General features: G+C 38.6%; 3 protein-coding genes and 1 pseudogene across 5 annotated transcripts in view; 1 reads left to right on the top strand and 3 right to left on the bottom strand.

The window, feature by feature from the left end:
• The window catches only part of LOC130073052 (gastrula zinc finger protein XlCGF57.1-like), a 175251-nt gene extending 164866 nt beyond the window's left edge, over window positions 1–10385 (top strand). For 2 of the 3 annotated variants that reach the window (XM_056238470.1, XM_056238469.1), the window contains exons 2-3: window positions 8851–8967; window positions 9160–10385. In XM_056238470.1, coding sequence (XP_056094445.1) covers window positions 8910–8967; window positions 9160–10358 — 1257 coding nt within the window. In that variant the 5' untranslated portion in view covers window positions 8851–8909 and the 3' untranslated portion in view covers window positions 10359–10385. Of the gene's footprint in view, window positions 1–8564; window positions 8968–9159 lie in introns of those variants that run through there. The other variant, XM_056238468.1, reaches the window with a different exon arrangement.
• LOC130073045 (gastrula zinc finger protein XlCGF7.1-like) overlaps window positions 1–23221 on the bottom strand; it is a 471752-nt gene that overhangs the window by 55032 nt on the left and 393499 nt on the right. The window lies entirely within an intron of this gene.
• The window catches only part of LOC130073075 (gastrula zinc finger protein XlCGF7.1-like), a 161818-nt gene that overhangs the window by 23334 nt on the left and 115263 nt on the right, over window positions 1–23221 (bottom strand). The gene's annotated exons all lie outside the window — the stretch shown is intronic.
• LOC130073117 (zinc finger BED domain-containing protein 4-like) lies at window positions 17027–19032 on the bottom strand (annotated as a pseudogene).

The raw sequence follows: 23221 nt of genomic DNA, 5'->3' as shown, positions 1-23221 counted from the left end.
GCACTTCAACTTGGCGCAATAATATCTTCACTCGTGAAAAGTCCTCTTACCGGTTCCCGCTTCCTCTCCCCCTCCCTCTGACATTTCCGTCAATACAACCAACGTGACATGCGCCGGTAGTAGTAGTTCGAGCGGAGTTGACGAAGTAACAGGTTGTTGGAAGCTAGTTTGTGTACAATAATGGTTAAAGCGTGCATCGTAAAGGGTTGTGAAAATAAGGAGAATGTACATAGTGCTGTCATTTTTCACCGAATTCCAACACACCACATACAGCGGAGAGCTTGGTTAGCTGCTTTGAACAAGAATCCCAAAACACCATTGATGACTCTGAAGAAGTGGCGTGTTTGCTCCGAACATTTCACAAAGAAGGACTATACCTGCACAGGAACACGCCTAAAGGATGAGGCTACACCAACAATATTCAGATCACTTACAGAAAGCCCGTGGTCTTTCGCCAGCTCCGGTCTGTTCTGGATCATATCTTTCTTGCCTCTCACGGTCCACAAGAGCTAATTCCTCCTCCGTGTACTCGGGTTCAAACAGATATGGCTCTGGGTCTTCTAAAAGAAGTCATAATCATCTACAAAGTCCGCCATTGCAAATGATCTGCAGTTTGCTAATAGCACAGGTAGTAAAAGTCACGTTGGTAGTATTGACGGAAATGTCAGCAGCTGGATGCTATTGGAGGGAGGGGGAGAGGAAGCGGGAGCCGGTAATCTTTTCACGAGTGAAGATATTATTGCGCCAAGTCGAAGTGCTCAAAAGCACTTGTTATGGTATTCCGCCATACAATATAGTCATCAATTTTAAACGCTTAGAAAAGCGCAACGGTTTATTTTGTGTCACCAGCCCAGGTCAAGTTACACTACTCGAGTAACTGTGTTTACATAGGGAAAACGTGGAAGTGTTTGGTCGCTTCTCTGCTTGGCCCATATTTAATGCATGGGCTAAGCTAAGTGCTAACATAGTTTTGCGGCAATACAGAGCGATATAGTGCACGCACTGAGACGAGAGAGGTATGTATCAACTCGTCTTAGTTAAGGGAATAACATAGTTTAATAAGAAAAACTGGTGGAGTATCCCTTTAAGCATAAAACGCATGCCAGTATAATGAACACAGGATCCATGCACTAGCTCTTAAAGTGACGGCAGCCATATGTGTGTGTCATTAACTTTGTTGTCAAAACAACAAAAGATAGCTTTAAGTTAAAGGAATCAGGATTAATAGCCTATGTATTTAATTTATTCAGGACTAAAATACTACCCAGTGTTATTTTCCATTTGATTACTTTATTCAGTATCTGTATATGAATACTAGTGTTAGACCTATTCAAAAGCTTCTCTTTATTTGTCTTTATTTGTATCTTTATTCTATTGTATTTATTTGTGCTACTTTTTTCAATTTAATTAAACAATTTAAATCAAGCTTCCTTGTGTTGTGTAAATTTACAACCCCATTGTAAAAATGCAATGAGCGCAAACATTTAGGCAAGATAAATGTAAAAATTTTGTTTGTAAAAAAATGCCCCCCTCCCCTTTCTCCCCCTCAAACAAAAAAAATCCCCCCCATGAGAATCATCTAAGGGGGGATTTCCCCCCCATTTTCCAAAACGAAATTCAGGCCCTGCCCTAAAGTATGCTGATGATTCCTTAAGAAGCTGTTTGCGATCTTCAAGACTTTTCGCTCTAAAGCCTCTGCATGATATGTATGAGCACATATAATGGTGGGAAGGCAACAGAATACTCTTTCTTGTACTTCGATCCATATGATATCTATTTTCTTGGATATGATAAGGACGTTTTCCTACAATCAGGCTCACTTCTTCATGAGCTGTGTCAAGGTAGGACAATCCAGCAAGATAGCCATCAAGCTTGGTTGCCTCCAGCTCTGCAAGCTGATCTTTACCTGAAATTCTTTGGGAAGCTTTCCAATTTGGAGAAGAGTTGCTTTTTCAATTGCCTCCGATGAGCCATATATTTTCTCAAGCCTCTCCCAAACCATTTGTAGACCTTCAAATGGGTGCCTAATATTAACTGATTTAATTCTTCATACCCATTCCTATGATTATCTTCTAAGATATGTGATGAGCAAATCCTTCTCTTCATCTGGCTTGAGGTCAAGGTCTGCAATGGATTTTTTGAAAGATGATCTCTAAGCCCAATCATTTATAGCAGGGGTCAGCAAGTAGGTTGGCATCGGGCCAAAAAAAAATTTTTACACTAGATGGCGGGCCAGAACATAGTCAATGGATAATTTAAGAAATTAATTGATGAAAAATGCAACTAGAATGTTAGTGAGCTGTTACTCTGTGTTAAATACTGTAGTAGGACAGTCAGTGTGGCAGTGTCCGGGTTTTATACTGGATACATTAATAAAGCAGTAGGGATGAGTCACGATTTTCGAATATTCGATTTGTTGATTTAATTATAGAATATCGAATAGGTCGTGGGATTATTGTCTAAAAAAATTCCCATGTTTTCGGTGCTGATTCGGTGGTGACGCCGTGTTCATGTAACCAGAGGGTGACGCTGCCAATAACGCAAAAGCTGTCACAAGGAACCGGCAAAAGTAATGATTATGAATGTTTCAAATATAGCAAGGAGACATTTTAATTGTTTATAAGTGTCTTGTGTCGGCTCAGTCGGCTGCAATAGTGACCGCAGTAGTTAACGCGCCTATAGAGAGAAATGCACATTTCATATGGATTACATAAGCAGAGAGTAGTCGGTTTCTTTTCGTTTTGAATTGTTTCGTTTAAAATTAGACATTTTTAAGCTTTCTATATATTTTCGTGTCTGTGAGGCAGCTTAAACGCTGAGTTTCGGTTAATTTATGAGACGAGCTCCAGTTCACGAGCAATGCAATCTCGCCGGTGCCTCCATGTCCGATTATATTGTCTGCTATATTTGCTTTTATTAAATACAAGCAATTGGTTGATAAAACATTGATTAAAAATAAGATACAAATGATACAAAACGAAATTAAATTTTTAGATAGGCTTTCTACAAAACAAAACTTAATGAAGTGGTCAAAATCATGTCTGACCCACATGTCTCCCGATATATTGCGGCATCTTGCAACACATCCTGCCTTGCTAAAACACACATGTGGGAGATGCGGAATGGATAAAAATAACTAAAAAAATAAGAGGACTTGAATAAGCCCATTAAGGGCATGTTTGAGTCATGCTCTTAACGAACTATGTTTTATTTCCTCTTTCCATATTGTGAATAAATGTGTATCATTTTAATTTGCTTGTTACACAATGGAGTCTAACTTATTGTAATAATTATTTGACGTAGACTACTTTTAAACTTAGAATTATTCCTTGGCATCCTCGCATAGCCTACTAAACTGCATAGCTACTTTTTTTACGCTATTACGTCGTGTTAACATTTAAGCTGGTGAGAGAAAATGGCACTATCAAAGAGTCTAAAAAGGGAAGTTGACAGCGAAAATAGTTATACAAAGAATAATAAAAAGACAACTATGCGTTCATCCTACCTAGTTTTGTAAATGCAAAGCCGGTGTGTCTTATCTGCAACGACAACCCGATCACACTAAATGCGTCTCTATAGCACGCATTGTGTCTATCGTGCAATTTATACGCGAAAAAGAGTTTTTACGTGCATATGATACGCATGGGTAGGTTTAGTAGTGGTGTCTGGTGCGTGTGTATTATACGTTGGGTAGGATTAGTGGTGTGGGATGCGTGTGTATTACACGCAATAAAGTGCGTATCAAATGCACGCGAAAAACTGCGTATCATATGCACGTAAAAACACATTTCCGTGTATAAATTGCACGATAAACACAACGCGTGCTATAGAGCCGCATTTAATATAATATTAGACATTTCATGACGGTTATTTTAGAGGTGTGTCTAGCGATCCACAGACTCTTTTGAATGTCTTTCAGAACTTTTCAGGCTGCGGCGCGGGCCAGATATTATTCCTGTTGCCGACCCCTGATTTATAGGTTGATGATCAATAAAATTCAGTCCAGAAGTTACCAGCTAACTATGTGCAAGGTATTTGGCCTGTATTTGGTAAGTGTCTGACTCAGGAATGCTTTGTGAATTATAGCTAATGCTTGATGTCTTAGCCTACATAGTCTGCAGTGCGTTGGAGGCTGATCTCTTTAAAGGGGTCATTGGATGCAATATTCACTTTAAATGGTGTTTGCATATAAATGTGTCTTTGCAGTGTGTGGACACAACCACTGTACAATGAAAAAAATCCATTCACTCTTTTTTTTTTTAATTTATTTATTTATTTTTTATCCTTAGTCTAAACACTCTCAATAATCAAGCCGTTTGGATTTTCTGAGCAATATGATGTCATATTGCTCATGGTCTGCCCACGACAACTGTCTGACTGTCCTGTATATATTTCCACCCACAGCCATTTGTTTACTGTCCGCCAAGGCAGCACTTTGTGTCTTGTGTCGACACCCCATGGAAGCAGAGGTGGGTAGTAACGAAGTACATTTACTTCGTTACATTTACTTGAGTATTTTTTTGGAAAATTTTTACTTTTAAGAGTAGATTTAATTGTGGGTACTTTTACTTTAACTCGAGTACATTTCTAATGAAAAAACGGTACTTTTACTTCGTTACGTTGGGCGACGTTCCTCTATTTTAATGCAATATGTTGTTAAAAGCGTAGTTTATTCTAAGCGCGCGCTCTCTCTTTTTTCTGGGCATGAGCGATGCTCAATTCACAAATGAATCACTCTTTTGAGTCGATTCCGTTCAAAGACTTCATCAAACAAGTTGGGCAGATCTGTCTAAATCGGTTCGCGAATCCGTTTGAATGATCTGTTCAGTTTCCTGCACGCACTGAATCGTCTCGGAGTCGTAACAGGAACATTTAAGAACATCAAGAGGGTTGTATGAAGTGGCGGTCCACAGTCTACGGTACAGTCTAGAAAGTAAATCTGCAAATGCATCATATTTTTTGCCAGCGATGAAGATCTTTATTAGTTGAACATCTTCGTATGTTACTTCGTAAGCTGTCTGTGAATGAATTATTCCACACGACGATACATTCGATTTCATTTCATTCTGGTAATACATTTTACAACCAAACAGATTATTACGCCATATAGCACTACTACAAAGTATGACATTACCCTTTTTTGGACATATACATTACTTTATACATTAAATAAGCTATCATCGTCCAGTTTATGAGTGTACACACACAATGTGTGTATTGCGCAGTGCCGTGCGAACTCGACTTGAAAACGAATGCCTTTGCCTGCCTTATTAGACACAGTTAACCAGTTTAAAGATGCTTTCATAAATATAGCCTACATTTAAATACATTTTGGAGAACAGACAGAAGAAGATCCGTGCATTTGATCGTTGTTTGTGTTGGGCATGACATGACTTCGGACACATGTGCAGAGTTTTAACACTTTCTAATCTGTGTCAATGGTTTCCACCCCTTTACATATGAATGTAAAACTCCATAGAGTCACTTTATTCCGACATTGTCTAATAATCCAAATGTAGTTGTATAAGTTATTATACTATTATACAAACCAAAGGACAGGCAATGGTTTTCGGGCAATAGATATGATATACAGAAATAATGTTTGTCTCTTCTGTTTTTGTTGCAAAGATAGCTTATCTAATTATGATAATTTTAGTCATTAAAATGAAAAAATATCTAAATAATATCATGTTATATATATATATATATATAGGCCTATGTGATCCAAAGTAACTAACTACTTGAGTAGTTTTTCATTGGATACTTTTTTACTCTTACTCAAGTAACTTTAGATTATTACTTTTACTTTTACTTTGAGTAAATATTTCTATAAGTACTTGTACTTTTACTTGAGTACAGTTTTTGGATACTCTACCCACCTCTGCATGGAAGAGAGGGGTGGGGGAAGCAGTTGCTCATTATCATTTATAGAGACATGCACCGAAACGGGTCGCTGTGAACAGAGCTGTTTTTGAGAAGGTAAAAATTGTTGTTTTACACAACCAATTTTAACTAAAGTATGTTACAAACTTTACATGAAGACCTTAAAGAATCATACCAACTTGTGGAAAATGTGCATCCAATGACCCCTTTAAAAGACTCTGATGCTGATACATGGGGTGCTTCTCATTTCTTATTTGTGCATCCTCGTTTCCTTTCCTCGCTTCCTTTCCTCGTGTCTCAGCTCCACCCCCTGTAGGACGCGAGGGAAGGCTGCAAGGGAAAAAAAATGAGGACGGAGGAATTGAATGAAAGCTTTTTTTATACATTTGAATACTTGATCACTGGAGCATCACTTCACAGCGTCATCAGCAGCGCTCATAGGATCTGCCCTTATGTTGTTAAAGTTTAAGAAATTTATAATAAATAATAATAAAGCAAGATAATTTGTTGAAATATGTGAGATGTGTGGTTTATGTAAACTACAAAAGTAAAGTATAAATTCAAATGATTGTGACAGATGTGAAGGGGGAGAAGATACGTGCATCACGTTTAGTCGATACAACTCTACCGCAAAGGGTACACCTGTGTATCCTCGCTCATAGCTCCTCTGGAAGCCTCCTCACTCCTCGATCCTTGACTCCTCGCGGTGCAATTGACCCTTCGCTAAGCCACGCCCGAAAACCGCCACTGGCCAATCGTGGCTTAGCAACCGTAACTAGGCGCGGGAGGTCTGTCAAGCTTTCGAGCGAGGGAAACATGCCGACGCGTTGTGCGTATGGATTGTGCAAATCTGAGACCCGGTATTCTAAAAGTTTGGACGGTGGGGTGGCATTTTTTCTCTTCCCGAAACCTAAAAGCCAAAGGGGAGAAATCACGGGCGTGGATCAAGCAGTGTGGAGACCTATTCACAACTAAATGTCGACAGGATTAACAAAAAAAAAAACGCCTATTGCTTGGAAATAATGGCGGTTCTTTGTTCATAATGCATATATTTGAACGTAAAATAAGACGATTAAAGGCAAGACGGAGGCTCACTGACATACTTTAAAATATGTTTCAGCATTTTGTTAATCGACGGCCTACTAACGTTACCCCTGTAACTTTACCCCAATCCGATCGCGGCTCTCCCGGTGTTAGATTGATGGATAAACTGTTTGATTTGTAATTATTAGATTATTTTCACATTTCACTTACCCTGCTGTGCATGAACATAGCTGGTCAATTTTCCCATTTGAATGGTCTGCTAAGGAGGCGGCTGCTGCTTGTGCTGGGACCTAACGTTATAGGCTTTAGCTTCAATTTTGATAAAATTATTCTCTAATAGGTTGCATATTATGTCGTGGATATATCCCTCGAATGCATACTGCTGTCCCTTTTGTCTTGCTCTCTCATATTTTACTTGTTCGCCAAAAATGACTAAATATCTCCTTGGGAATGTCTGACACCGGTGCATTCACACTGTAATAGACGTGGCAGCCGCGAAAGCTTGACAGGCGTAGCAACAGTAACTAAGGAGGGCGGGGCTTAGCGAAGGGTCAATTAGAGAATTGAGATGTCCTTCAAGATGGCTGAGCTCGATCGGTTTCCGGGTCATAGGATGGAGGACGGAGGATCGAGGAGACGAGGAGGGATATTGAGAAGCACCCCGTCTACTTCTGTGAAAGCTAATGCTAGACTTTCTGCTCCTTCTATGGTCACATCCCTTTCACAAATAAGTATCAAAATAAAAGTCCTTGTTTAAACAAGTTTAAAGTCCAGCACATACAGAATGGTCTAACTTTAGCTATGTGAAATTGTTAAAATAGAGACCTGCACAAAGAAACGGACTGAATTAAAATGCAAATTCAGTCTCTGGCAGCAAGTCCCGCTTAAGGATAAAAAGTGGTTCCATTTTTTGGTACCACTGTAAACAGCAGATGTCCTTTTAAAAACTATTTTATACAAAGATAAGAGAAAAAGAAAATGCCATCGTAACTATTCTTAAGACTAATCAGAGATACCTATCAGAGATAGATTCATATAAACCCCCAACCCAATTCAATATTTTTATTTTCCTATATTTCGAGAATCATTTACAGTGATCTTGCTGTGCCAGGTATTTTCTTTCCTGCATGTCTGCACTCTCCTCTTTGCGTCAGTCTTCAGCTTGTCCCATCTCTGGTCTGTGTTAACTTCCTGTTTACAGACTTCGTAATATTTTCACACAAATGACATTTCAGGAAAGTATTGCAATGCAGTTTGTGTGCAAGTCCCGAATAGAGATCAGCCAAAATTCAACAAAAAAAAAACAGTTGCCGACCATTTATTTGGAGCGCAAACCGGCCGTTTCCGATTTATGGCCAGTCGACCGATGCATTTCTACATAAAAGAGTTCACCACACAATTATTAATTTCGGACCTCCTAGGATGGCTTCAGGGTGAGTAAATCATGGGATAATTTTCATTTTTGGGTGAACTATCCCTTTAAGGCAAGTTATTTTATCTTCGAACACCTTTGTTGACTCATCTCCCCCCAAACGCAGTGCTTTATGGCGGTCTTGCGCACAATTCTCAAAACGCACACAAGATAGCACCATTTATCGGTGAATCCGATGTTAAAAAAACCTATACCCGATTATGAGTAAATGCTTAAATAGGGAAAATATGAGTAAAAACGATTATCAATTGATCTCTTTTGAGGGAGGCGTGGCTTTGGAGATCTTATTCTTTCAAAGCTAGCTCGCTATTGCTAGCCTCTCTGAAAATCACCTCCCCACCTTTAAAGCTGGATAAAACAGAGTGATTGTTAGTGTGATGATCATCTGCCAAATGAGCAACAAAGACCGCAATTCACTCCTTCAGTCAGTGAAGCTCCCACAGCCGTTCATGAGAGTTTAAATGCTGGGGAATATTCCCATCTTCCCACAGGAGAAGAAGCAAGCAGGAGGAATTACTCCAGGAGAAACTACGGACCTACTATTGTAAAGATGGAGATTAAGGAAGAACCCTGCAGAATAAAAGATGAAGATACAGAGGAACAAATAGGTTGGTGTTTTCCTTTATACTCTTTATTGATTGATGAGGAACATTACGATGAAAACTGACATATAAAATACATCCAAAACTAGATACTAACAGACTCAGTAGTTAACTAGATTTGTGCTAAATTGAGAATTAACTTTATTTCTTTGTTTCTCAAATGTGCTTTTTTAATTGAATTTAATATGTTGATTTTAGACCCGATGGAAGTGAATGAAAACAAACCTCATCATTTTACATATGAATATGGAGAATTGACATGTAAAAATGAAGACAAGCAACATCTGTTTCAAAAACCTCATATCAAAAATGAAGATGAAAATGCAGTCGTTTCAAAGACTGAAGAGAATTCCACTCAAAAACAAGCTGGAAAATCTGGATCTTTCAGCTGCTCTGAGTGTGGAAAAAGTTTCATACTTAAATCAAACTTTCAGAGACACATGAGAATTCACACTGGAGAAAAACCGTTCTCATGCACTCAGTGTGGAAAGAGTTTCACACAGAAATCAAAGCTTAATCTCCACGTGAGGATTCACACTGGAGACAGGCCTTATGCATGCTCTCAGTGTGTAAAGAGTTTCATATTTAAGTCACACCTTAACAGACACTTGAGAATTCACACTGGAGAAAAACCATTCACCTGCACTCAGTGTGGAAAGAGTTACAGACATGAAGCACACCTTAAGACACACATGATGATTCACACTGGAGAGAAGCCTTATACATGCACTCTGTGTGGAAGGAGTTTCATTCGCAAAGAGGACTTAATTGTGCACACGAGAGCTCACAATGGAGAAAAACCATTCACATGCCCTCAGTGTGGAAAGAGTTACACGACTAAATCAGAGCTTAACAGACACACGAGAATTCACACTGGAGAAAAACAGTTCACATGCACTCAGTGTGGAAAGAGTAGCGGACAAAAATCAAACCTTATAAGACACATGAGAATTCACACAGGAGAGAAGCCTTATAAATGCACTCAGTGTGGAAACCGTTTCACATCCAAAAGCACTCTCAAAGATCATCTGCACTTTCACTCTGGAGGGAAGTTGTTCAGCTGTGATCAGTGCGATAAAACTTTTGTTGTGGAATCAAGCTTTAGAAGACACCTTAAAACTCATGCTGCTGTGAAGCCTCATGTTTGTTCTTTTTGTGGAAAGCGTTTTACCCGACTGCAACATTTGAAAGAACATGAGAGTATTCATACTGGTGTGAGACCTTATGTGTGCTCTGACTGTGAGAAGACCTTTATTTCATCAGGCGCATTAAGAAAACACCAGACAATTCATACTAGAGAGAAACGGTTCAAGTCCTCAAACTGTAAAAAGAGTTTCACCCAATTATCTACTCTACAGACTCATATGAAAAAACGTTGCCAGAAGTTGTCTGAGTAAATGTCATGTTCAGATCCATCACTTACAAATAATCCATCATATACAAATAATTTGATATTCAGATTAATCGAAAGTTGGATAATTTGCTAAAAGTAGTGGTGAATTTTGTCAATGGGAACCTTTGGAGAAGGTCAAAATAGTTTAGAAAACTAGTGTTACCTTAAAACATTTTATGAAGGAATGCGTTTTGTTTCTTTGTAGAGTTTAATTATTTTCATTAATTATTAATTCATTAATCATCCAACACAAGTAAAACAAAAAAAATTAGTTCTGATGTGCGGCAAAAGATTGTTGAGCATCACAAAATAGAAAGTGGCAGTAAGAAAATAGTCAAAGCATTGGAAAAAAGTACCATTTCCACCATCAGGGCAATAATTAAAGGCACACTATGCAGGAATTCCGTTTTTGTCAAACAGCGACACCTAGAGTCGCTGTGGAGTACTTGTATTTAATGTTACAGTCGTAAATACCACTCACGTAGAGCGTCTCTGCCATAGCCTGGTCTCTGCACTCACGGCCTGATACCCCTTTGAAGCTGTTGTATTAAGGTACAAATCTTGCATAGTGTGCATTTTTTGCATTAAATAAGAGATCTAGCGCTAAAATGTGTTTTTGAACTCAAGCTGAGCGCTCGTGTCCACTGCTATCAGTGTCATGGATACATAGTGTCTCTTTTGGTGGCGCGCGCGCAGTCTTAACTCGGACGCGCTCTTCAATCTATCGCTGTTGCGGAGACTCTTTATTCAATCCGATGAAATCACAAAATAAAATGCACAAAAACGTGTCCCTGCTTGATATAGACTGTAACCACTGATGAACATATTCAGTTTTGATGAGAGAGAAAAAACTTAGAACCTGTAACCTTTGACACGCTTGGCTTAAGATCTACTACTAGACCATTAAAGAACTCAAATAAAACTTGGGGATCGATGCATTTATTTACGGGTTGAGAGGCTCATTCTCTTTTCCTCTTCCTAGTCTCTTCCGACCGCGTTTTCTTAGCTTTTTCAATCGTCGAGTATCACGTCTGAAATGCGCGCAAGTGTCTTCGTGCTTCATGTTGTGGTTGATGTGTGTGACGTCGTTGGCGTAAAGCATGTTGTGATTCTCGCAAGATTTGTCGGGGGCGCTCCTCTCAAACTTGCATTGCTGGTTTTTCCAGCGGTGTCCCCCCCAAGCTTTACTACCAGGATGATTCGCCCTACTATGAGTTTGTTTACCACTGAAATGACTTTGAAGCTGTTATATTAAGGTACAATTCTTGCATAGTGTGCCTTTAAGACGTTCATATCAACTAAAGATGCTACAAATCTGCCTTAAAGAGGACGAGTGTCTGTATTGTCCAACTGCATGGCGAGGAGGAAAGACTCTGGCCAAAGACTCTCCAAGGATCACCGCTGGAGAATTGCAGGGATTAGTTGACTCTTGGGTTCAGAAAACCTAAAAAAAATTCGAACATCCGCTACATCACCACATGTTAATTTGGAGGGTTTAAAGTAAAATCCTCTTCGCTCATCCAAAAACAAACTCCATATCCAATTGTAAGACATGACTAACTTCAAATGGGACCTAGTTCTATGGTCAGATGCAACTTTTTAAAAAAAAGTACTTTTTTGCAGCAAACAGGGATAAAAAGTACCCCATGCGCATGGTTAAATATACTGCTGAATCTTTAATGTTGTGGGGCTTTTTCTTTTTTTTTATGCCAGAGGTCCTGGACTTCTTGTTCAGACACATCATGACTTCTAGCAATTACCAACAGATGAAAAAATTGCAACCTTAATGCTAGAATTTCTGCTAGAAATCGTATGATGGGCCGTGGTTGGATCTTCCATCAGGACAATGATCCAAAACAAACATTAAAATCAACATAAAAATGTGTCACTTAGCACAAAATGAAGCTTCTGCCATAACCGTCCCAGTTCCCTGACCTGAACCCTGTAGAAAATGAGTGGGCTGAACTGAAGAGGAGATGCACCAACATGGATCCGGGAATCTGATGGATCTGGAGAGATTCTGTATGAAGGAATGGTCTCTGATCTCTTTTCAGGTGTTCCTCAAACTCACAGCCATCTTTGATCATATTTACCAGGGGTGTAAATAATTCTGACCACAATTGTATGTATATATTTACTGTATATATATTACAATCACGTTTTATATTCTTATTTCTCAAATTTTCACATTGTGCAGAGAGATATTATGAGAATATTTCAAAACTACTAAATGGCAGCTGTATATACATACGTTTCCTATTCCCTTTCATAATATGGACTCAGACATCACAGAGAGAAGATGAAAAGTGAATGTGTTCTGCGTCTGTGGCAATTTTGCAGTGGCTTGTTTTGGAGCTGCTATCTAGTAGAAATAAGGTTTTAAATTAAGCTGATGAAAGTTCTTACACTGTGACCTTGTTCTTGTATTTTGTTCTTCTATTTGTATTTTGACAACCAATTTGTTTTTAAAAAGTAATAAAATGGAACTTGTTTATATCAGATTCTGTAACGTCTCGATTCTCTGAATAACTTTGTAGTAATGGCAATAGTTTGGCAGCGCCACAGATGTTCCTCTAGATGGTTCCATTTGCTTTAATTTCAAGTGACCTTGTTGAATCCATCATGATTCCCAAACGCACACTGTAAAAAAATATATATATTCAGAATTAAAAAATATTTATATAATGAGTACATTATGAATCCATCCTCCAAACCATGTTTTTATTTTATCCTGAATCACTACAGTACGCCTATAATAAGTGTTTATACTTATTAGACTCAGTAATACACATATGCTTTGCTACACACTAACTTTAATTATAAAACATACTGTTTAAGATGGATAGTATAGACATTGAGACACAGGGTCAGTGAATTCAGTCAGTGACGCTCCCACAGCTGTTAATGAGAGTTTAAATGCTGGGGAATATTCCCATCTTCCCACAGGAGAAGAAGAAGCAAGCAGGAGGAATTACTCCAGGAGAAACTACGGACATACTATTGTAAAAATGGAGATTAAGGAAGAACCCTGCAGAATAAAAGATGAAGAAACAGAGGAACAAATAGGTTGGTGTTTTCCTTCATTCTCTTTAATAACTGATGGTGAACGTTAACATGAAAACTGAAAAAAGGACCTAGAAAATTATTGTTCTCATTTATCCTGTTTATTTTAGACCCAATTGAGGTGAATGAAGACAAGAATCTTCAGTTTCAAAACCCTCATTATTCCACAAATGAAGATGGAAACATCAGTTCACAGGCTGAAAAGTGTTTCACCCAAAAACAAGCTGGAAAAACTGGAGTCAAAGAATCTTTAACCTGCTCTGAGTGTGGAAAGAGTTTCACAATTAAATCAAGGCTTAATGTACACATGAGGATTCACACTGGAGTTAAGCTGTTCTCATGCACTCAGTGTGGAACGAGTTTCACAATTAAATCAAGGCTTAAGACACACATGAGAATTCACACTGGAGAAAAACCATTCACATGTAGTCAGTGTGGAAAGAGATTAACTTCGAAATTCGGTCTCAACAATCATCTTCGCCGTCACTCTGGAGTGAGATCATTCAGCTGTGATCAGTGTGATAAAACATTTGTTGTGGCATCAAGCTTAAAAACACACCTTAAAGTTCATGCTGGTGTGAAGCCTCACTTTTGTTCTTTTTGTGGAAAGAGTTTTACACTACTGAAGTATTTAAAAGAGCATGAGAGTATTCATACTGGTGTGAGACCTTATTTGTGCTTTGACTGTGAGAAGACCTTTGTTACATCCAGTGCCTTAAAATCACACCAGAGAGTTCATACTGGAGAGAAGCTGTGTCAGTGCTCTTCATGTGGGAAAACTTTCACCCTATCATCTACTCTACTGCGACATATGAAAAAGTATTGCCCGAAGTTGTCTAATGAGCATAGTTCATGCTCAGATCCATCATTTACAAATAATAAACTTACAAGTAAATAATTTGAAATTCAGATTAGAGTCATGAACTGAGAGATCTTATTTTACTTGAGCTTTTGTTATATGAGAGGTCTTCATGCTATGAGAATATCCTGTAAATTTCAGAACTAAAAACAATTTCAATAACAGCTTTACTGTAACCAAGCTCAGTGAATGACTTGTTGTGGAATGTGCCTGAATGTACATAACATCTCAAGATATGCTTCAGTTGTCCGATTTAACTTTAAATGTTCAGAAAACCTTCTCAATGTGTTTTTCTATCAACCGGAGGTCCCCTGACAGCATCTTTGAAGTTCATTTAGACAATTAACCCATTCATGAGGTTCATGAAACGAAATACTTGGGCATAATCATGGATAAACATCTGAAATTTCAAAGTCAAGTAAACCATGTTTGTAGGAAAGTTAAATCAAATCTAAACTGTTTTCGTTTTATTAGAGGAGAGTTGTCATCACGTGGCTTTATTGTTTATGCATGCAATGGTTTTTTTTACATTTCTCATACTGTATTACAGGATGGCCACAAACATCAGCGTCCACTCTTAAAACAGTCACTTCTCTATATAAACAGGTAATTAAGATATTTGACAAGAAACCTATGATATGTCATCATTGTGATATCATACAAAAGCACAAGCTTTTTACGAAAATACTAAATTTTAGTATTTTGAAATTGACTTTTAAATGTTTGAACAACTGTGTCACCGCTGTTCTCTGGCCTCATGGAGAGGCGTCAGGGCTCTTTTAGACATTCCACTAGAGCCTCAGTGGGGATTGTGTGCTACCAAAGTTTAGAAAATCTTTTGGACAGTCTAGCTTCTCCTTCAGAGGGGCTAGCTGTGATCAGTGTGAGAAAACATTTGTTTATTTATCTAGCTTAAAAAAACACCTTAAAGTTCACGCTGGTGTGAAGCCTCACGTTTGTTCTGTATGTGAAAAGAGTTTTTCGCGACTTTAAGAGTGCATGAGAGTATTCATACTGGTGTGAGACCTCATTTGTGCTCTGACTGTGGGAAGGCCTTTATTACATCAGATGCATTAAAACAACACCAAAGAAATCATACTGGAGAGAAGCCGCACCAGTGCTCTTCATGTGAGAAGAGTTTCACCCAATTATCTACTCTACAGAAACATAAGAAAAAGCATTGCCCGAAGGTGTCTAAGTGAGCAGATCCATGACTTGTAAATAATTTGATATTCAGATCAAGCAAAAGGTGGAATTACGTTTTAATAGAGTAATTTAAAAATTAGTATTGAAGTTTGATTGTTTGACAAGGGGAACCTTTAAGGAAGGTCAAAATGGTTGTGTATTGCATTCTAAAGGCCGGTTCACACCAAGGACAATAACTATAATGATAAAGATATAGTTCTAAAAATCTTTCTCATGTGATCGCAACAATGTGAAAATACTCCTGTGGGTGTCATCGCTTAAGCACTGCATGGTCATCTCATATCTCAGATATAGCACCAACAGATCCAGATCCAGGGACATACTACACCTGCAGCAACTACAACAGAGCCTGCCGCTCCAAAATCTGCAAACCAACCACAGAGACTCCTTGACGCATATTCCAGACGGATGCCAACAATGGTCATCTCAGACAGATGGAACAAAAATAATAATTCAGAAAACTGTTTTGCCATAAAACGCTATGATTTATGAAAGAATGTTTTGTTTCTTTGTGTAGTTTAATAATTTTCATTGTACATATAGGAGGCATTTGTGAAACAATAGCAACAATAGTCTATCAAATATCATTCATATTACAAACAACTTGTTTTTAGTCTCGCTGTTTAGAGGTGATGCATTGATGATTTCCATTACACGAGAGTAGATGTTAAACCTCATGCTGATTTGTACTCGGCTTTGGCCAAGATAAGCACAAACTAAGACGGAGCTTTACAGTAACCTATGGTTCTCTCTCTCCATCTCTCCATCCATTTACGCTTCTTTCCATATGGTGATGTGAATCTCCTTCTGTCCGGCGTTAACGGCTGCAGTGTACTTGGCGCGTCAGCACACACAACGGCTGCAACTACAGTGTGGTCTCCCCAGTGGACCAGCACCACAACCGTCTGGTTTGGGCCGAGTAGGGGACATCTCTAGGGTCTTCAAGTGGGCACCTTCCGTCCTCAGTGTTTCGTCGACTAGCCCACGACACCTCAAGAGGGCTCGACAGTGACTCTGGCGTCCCAGAGTCACCCCCCTCCGTCCCCCACTCAACTCAGCCCAGCTTACTGACCTCTACATCCCTCCTGCTGCTGAGGTTGCTCCTTCCTCGTAGTTCAACTTCACGTGACCTAACCACAATCTCACAATCTCTCCGCTAGGGGTCGAGCGATATGCGTTTTTCAGGATCGATACCGATTATTACAGATCAAGTAGACCGATAACCGATATTTTGAACCGATATATGTCTAGTGTAAAAATTAAAATTAATGTCAAAAATTAAGAATAAAAAGGCCTCAGATAAAGACTCTCTTTAAATTATTTTAACCATATATTTAATTCTGAGAACTGTTAATAATAAGAATATTAATATTAATAATAATAACAACAACATAAAAAGTGCAGGAAGCATCCATTCTGTACAACATTTTGTAAAACTTAAAAGAAGTCAATTTAAACAACAACAAGCAACAAATGAACAAATAATGGAAAATAAATGTAATAGCTCCCTGAAGTTTTATAATGTAAATTAAAATGGGTAACAATTAGTAGTCCCAATCCAGTAGCACCAGGTTGTGGTGCAGGAAGCAGAGCTGCTCGGCATGCTCTCCAGTTAGTTTCCTTCTTCTTTTGTCATAAATTGCAGACACTTCACTGAAGACACGCTCACTAGGGACTGATGAGGGTGGTGAGCAAAGAAATCTTCTTGCTTCTTTGGCAAGTAGCTTGAAGCGCCCTTTATTCTGTCTCCACCACTGGAGTGGATCCCCCTTACGCCGGTCAATCACTGGCTCTTTGAGGTACTGATGTAACTCATCTTCAATGCTGTCCTTGGCTGACACATCACCAGTATGGGGGCAAAGAAGAGAACTGAAGATCTTGTCTATTTGGCTATGGCAGGGTGTCTCTTCTCTCCTTTGCCTTTTAGAGGCTTGGTCTTCTGCAGCAGGCTCCTCTCCATCAGCCTGCTGCTCTTGATTGGCTCTCTCTGTTTCAGCCTGCTCTTGAAGAGCACCTTCTACATCATCTTTAAGCCATGCTTTGGCCTTGTTTAGTGTAGAGGCAGAGGAGAATGCATGACTCTTGAAACGTGGATCCAAAAGACATGCTATAACCACATTTTTTGAGTCTTCAAGTTTGGCGAATCGTTTGATTAGGTTCTCCCTCATTACCTCCCTGAGCGTTCTGATGCCCTGTGTTGATGGCCCTATATCTTCAAGTAGCATCTTGAGCACTGTCACACAGGGAATGATGCTGGACGCAGATGATTCATTGTAGCTCACCTCTAGTGTCACTTCCTTAATGGGGATGAGTGTTTCAACCAAATTGGACACAATGTCCCACTGGTGAGCAGCTGGACATGTAAAACCGCCGTGTTCCCCAGAGTAAATGTTAAGAGCACGCTTTTGTTCCAATGCCCTTTGCAGCATGTGGAGTGTTGAATTCCACCTTGTTGGGACTGCCTGGATTAAGTTGTGCTCTGGTAGCCCAAGGTCCCTTTGGATGTTTCTCAGACGCTGCTTGGCCAAGATGGAATGTTGGAAGTGAGTGACACATTTCTTTAGCATGGCAATCACATCTATCACAGCTCTTTGGCTGGCCAAACCATCATTCACCACCAGCTGCAACGTATGTGCTGTGCAGCTAAGGTCTGGGATATCGGCGAGTCTCAAACCCTTCACCATGTTTGCGCCATTGTCACGCAGGACCAGAGCTACACGCTCTTTGGTAATTTCCCATTCCTCCAGCATGTGCAGGAATGTGTCTTTGATGTATTCCCCAGTATGGGATCCGTGCATTACTTTTGTATTTAAAACAACCTGCCTTCTGTTCCATTCATTGTCAATGAAATGGCATGTTAGGCTCATCATTGACTCTGTTGATCCTGACCAGCAATCCGTTGTAAAGGAGAGTGAGAATCCAGCCTTCTCTGGCTGGATTAGGGTTTTTATCTTGCTTACGACCCTTTCATAGATTTCTGGCAGCTTCTCAGTGCGGTAATACTTCTCACTTTTTAGTGCATATCGTGGTTCTGCCACATCCATGAGTCGTTTAAAGCCAGCATCAGAGACCATTGTGAATGGTTGGTTGTCAGAAATGATCATTTCTGTGATCAGTTTGTCCATTTGTTTTGATTTGTCATCCAGATTTGTCCATTTTTTTTGTTTGTTTTTGAAATATGTCATGTATTGTAGGCTGACATGTGGATGTTGCCCCCTGCTCAGGTTTGTTTGTTTGTGCAGATTTATTATACAAGTCATTGTGATGAATCCTAAGATGGGACCACAGGTTTTAAAGTATTGGCACTTTTTGCCATTGTACCACCCATACTGACAACATCTTTACATGTATTGCACACTGCCTGCCCTGGTGTTGGTTGAGTGTAGTACTCCCACACTGCACTTCTACATTTTGTCTTCCTTGTATCCATCTACAATGAGGGTAAGATAAAGAGAGAGTTAAAAGTGGGGCCACTGTATAGTTTAGGATTAAGCCTATGCATACTGTACTACAGCTAAACAGCTTGGGGAAAAGGAACGATTGGCTTCAATAATTTACATGTTAGAAATGTAGGCTGTGTAATAGCTTAACCTCTCATAATTATTTTGTGATGACTAAAACATAGCCTAAAATAATAGAGGTGATTATTCAATTTGCCTAATGCACATCAATGGATTGACTAAAAAAAACACACATATGTATGTGTGTGTATATATATATATATATATATATATATATATATATATATATATATATATATATATATGTGAAGATTTCAGATGCAAAAGCCTCTAAGTGCCATCTGAAATTTTCTTCCAGGATGATCATTTTTATCAAGCTTGTATATTTAAGTTCAGTAATTTCACTTAAATGACAATGAAAATAAAATATTAATTGTCATTTAAGTGAAATTACTGAACTTAAATATACGAGCTTGATAAAAAATTTCATCCTAGAAGAAAATTTCAGATGGCCTTTAGAAGCTTTTGCATCTGAAATCTTCATATATAAGACACAAATATACAGGTCCTTCTCAAAAAATTAGCATATTGTGATAAAGTTCATTATTTTCCATAATGTAATGATAAAAATTAAACTTTCATATATTTTAGATTCATTGCACACCAACTGAAATATTTCAGGTCTTTTATTGTTTTAATACTGATGATTTTGGCATACAGCTTATGAAAACCCAAAATTCCTGTCTCAAAAAATTAGCATATTTCATCCGACCAATAAAAGAAGTGTTTTTAATACCCCCCCTCTCTAGAGCCTTGCCCCCCCTGCTGCCCCCCTAACTTTGATGATCCAAAAACTGTACTTGTAAAAACAACCTGCCACTATGTCCACAAGCTTCTCAAAACAGTGAACTAAACAATACATTTACCAAAAGTGAACAATTTAATTTTTAATTTTAAATATATTATTAGCCCCTCCCCCCTGCGTCCCTGATTCAAACGTGCAGAGCGGCGTTGGCGGCTCACACACACACACACACACACAGCGAGTCTGCTGCGGTGAGGTGGCCCTGCAACCCGACTGGAGAGAGTGAGCTTCCCCAGAGCCTCTGAAGGTGAAGTGAGTTTCCCCAGGTGTAGTTTAAACACACACGTTTAACTTAAAGTTACATTTGTAATGAATGTATTGTATACTAAAGACGATTCAGCATCAGCAAAAACAGCGCGTCTATTACGTTAGCCAAAATCAGCGGTCAATTCGCTGCCTCGTGATTTGTAAGAGCACTCTTCCCTTTGATTAGCCTAATTTTGATTTTAGTAAAGACAAGAACAGCTTAAGGCGAGACACAAAAACATCGGGGTTTTTTTCACTGGTTAATTTGAAGATTTTGGGCTATTTGTCTTCAATAACATGTCTTCTTTCAGACTTGTGGTGAAATTTTTTTTCCAAAAAAACACATTTAGGACTTTATTTTACTACACTTTGTCTATTTGCGTCAGTATTCTCCTAAATTCAACAGAAGTTGTCGTTCTAAATCAGTGGTTCTCAACCTTTTTTGGGCCAGCGCCCCCTATCCAATATCCAGGTCCCCGACCGCCCCCCACCCCCAAACTAATGAGCGAGCAGGAACGAGTAACAGATGAAATAAGTACAAAATTGTCATTTATTAATACAATCGAACTATACTCCACAGCGATTAATCCAAAAAACAAGCTATAAACTGCATTGAATAGCAATAGCAGTGTTTCTCACAGGATTTTTGGTAAATCTGTGGTGGGTGAACCTCGGGCCTTCTAGGGGGGTTCGGGGGGCAAGCCCCCCGTAAGAAAAATGTGTGCATTTTAATGTTAAATGCATCAATCTGGTGCACTTTGAGAGTTCAAAATTAAAAGCTCCAACCCATATTCAGTGTGCAAATTAAACAAAGAAAAATTCAAACCTCTTTTAGTTGTGTTTGTCTACATTACACTACTACATAATAATAGTTATATTATATTAATCCCATGACATAAATAGCCATATATTATAAAACAAATGCACTGAAAAATAAAGGACAGTCATTAAAGCGGTAATGTTTGCACGTAGGTTTTATTAGCATTTAGGAGAGTATTGCAAGAAGCTGCTTACATTAACCTTACTTAAAAATAAATATACAATCATGATTTTTCCTGAAAAATTATGTTAAAATTGTAGGCCTAAAATACCTTGGTATCAGGTATAATTAATACAATTACAATTAATTTGGTTTGTCGTGATTAATTTGTTTTCATAATCAGTAAAAAGAAAAATCTTCTAACAAGAATAAACACACGAACAATTCAATTATTATTGTATTATTAATTGTTTTTATATCTTGAAACTAACGTTACCCAAGCAGCGTTTCGCTCTCAGATGTGATGGCGGAATGAATAGCCTACATTACCAAAATGTGATTGCAGAATATATTTAAATATTAATATAATATAAAAATTATCCATCAAATTGTCATTTTCAAATTGAGTTAACAATAATGCCTGACCAGTAAATTACTTGGTGAACAAAGAAAACATTTTGGCATTAGGCATTGGAATTAGTTAATGCCTAAAAAATTTAAAGTTTTACCTTATAAATAGAATTTAGTTTAATTTTGAAATTCGTCGCCGGAGTAAATGGGAACATGATTTATTGAAAATATTTGAAAAAATAGAAGTGTTTCAATACTTAAGTCAATACTTTTTAATGGCATGTCAACTTTCCATTCCTCCGCTGCGTGACTCTAGCCAGCGCTGGATTGTTGTCAGCGCGAAACACATGTTTGAGCGCGTGAATGCAGATTCTAGCCAGCGCTGGATTCTAGTCAGAGCGCTGGTCTATAACTGGAAAAATAATATAGTCGTTGCAAAAGTAACGATACATAGCTTAGGCTACATGTACATTAAACTGGAAGAAGAATCACAACAAGCGTGTCGGTGAGAACACTCATTTAAACAGCATTCACACCCGAACTTGACTGCACATTATATTTTTGACATTATTGATACTGCTTTCAATCGTAATGCAATAGAAATGAACACAAAAAACCTGCTAGTATACTGACGGTGGACTTGCGGTCAGGAGTAGGCTAGAACGGCCGCGGACGAATGATTTTCTTTTTTTTATTTGAGCGCTGCTGACGTTTTCTTTCACGCGCACCATAGGCGTGCGCGCACACACAATATGACATCACAATCTACGCATATGTTTTACAACATAATTTAACATATATGGTCCTAACACTTTTTTAATAGCCCACTTAAAGTGTTTATTACAAATAAATTACTAAATGCTTAAAATGAATCACAGTAAATGAACACAAATTTCCGTTACTCGTGAACGCCCCCCATTAACACCTGAACGCCCCCCTTTCAAGACTCTTGCGTCTAACGCCCCCCGTTGTTCTCTGAACGCCCCCTGGGGGGCGGTACCGCCCCCGTTGAGAACCACTATTCTAAATCAACATGTTGCTCCGCGATCGCTGCATGTCAATGTCATCACATACATCTCTGTTGGAAAGCTCTCTCTCCTGTACATTGTTGTCGTATCCAAATATGGTCATTTCCTTTTAATCAGCAACCAATCGTGAAAGTACAATGGGCATTTAACTCTAAAACCGAAATCTCATTGGCTGATGTCAATTTCTGATAACGTGATTCGTTCAGATGCATCACGTGACGTGCTCTGACATTTAGATATGCGTTTTTGACTGTTTTTCTGTTCAGTTGAAGGCCATAAATGCTGTGATTTAGGTGGTTTGTATTGTTGTTGCTAATGATTTGGTAAGATATTGTGTCTGTAAATAGTTGTTTCCACTAAAAAAAGTATGAATTTTTACATTACAAATCTTTAAATGCTGTTTTCTCAAAATTATTTTTTTGTCATTCTCCAGTACAAACATCTCAGCCTGTGTAGCACCTATGTACACCAAACTTTCCAGTTATACACTTAGCAGTATTCTGAAGATATTTTCAGAGGGATTTGTTAATAAATCATTCCTAAAAACCTTTGTAGTGTGTAAGGGCATGATTAAACAATAACGTTAATCATTTAATAATGATTAAAAGTGTTTTTGTGTTTGTTTTGTTAAAGCAATTCACATATAGGGATTCCCATGTACCGTCTACCCCTGCCACCCTGCCAAGACCTCTTGCCACCCCTTTGCCCCCCCATATAAAATTTTCTAGATCCGCCACTGGTTATGCACTCAATAGTCAATACTTGGTCGGGAATCCTTTTGCAGAAATGACTGCTTCAATGCGGCGTGG

Source organism: Rhinichthys klamathensis, unplaced genomic scaffold (genome assembly GCF_029890125.1).
Source record: "Rhinichthys klamathensis goyatoka isolate OS25496 unplaced genomic scaffold, OSU_Roscu_1.1 h1tg000523l_1, whole genome shotgun sequence".
In the NCBI taxonomy this organism is placed as follows: domain Eukaryota; kingdom Metazoa; phylum Chordata; class Actinopteri; order Cypriniformes; family Leuciscidae; genus Rhinichthys; species Rhinichthys klamathensis.
The sequence above is the reverse complement of the archived record's forward strand: the minus strand, read 5'-3'. Positions and strand labels throughout refer to the sequence as shown.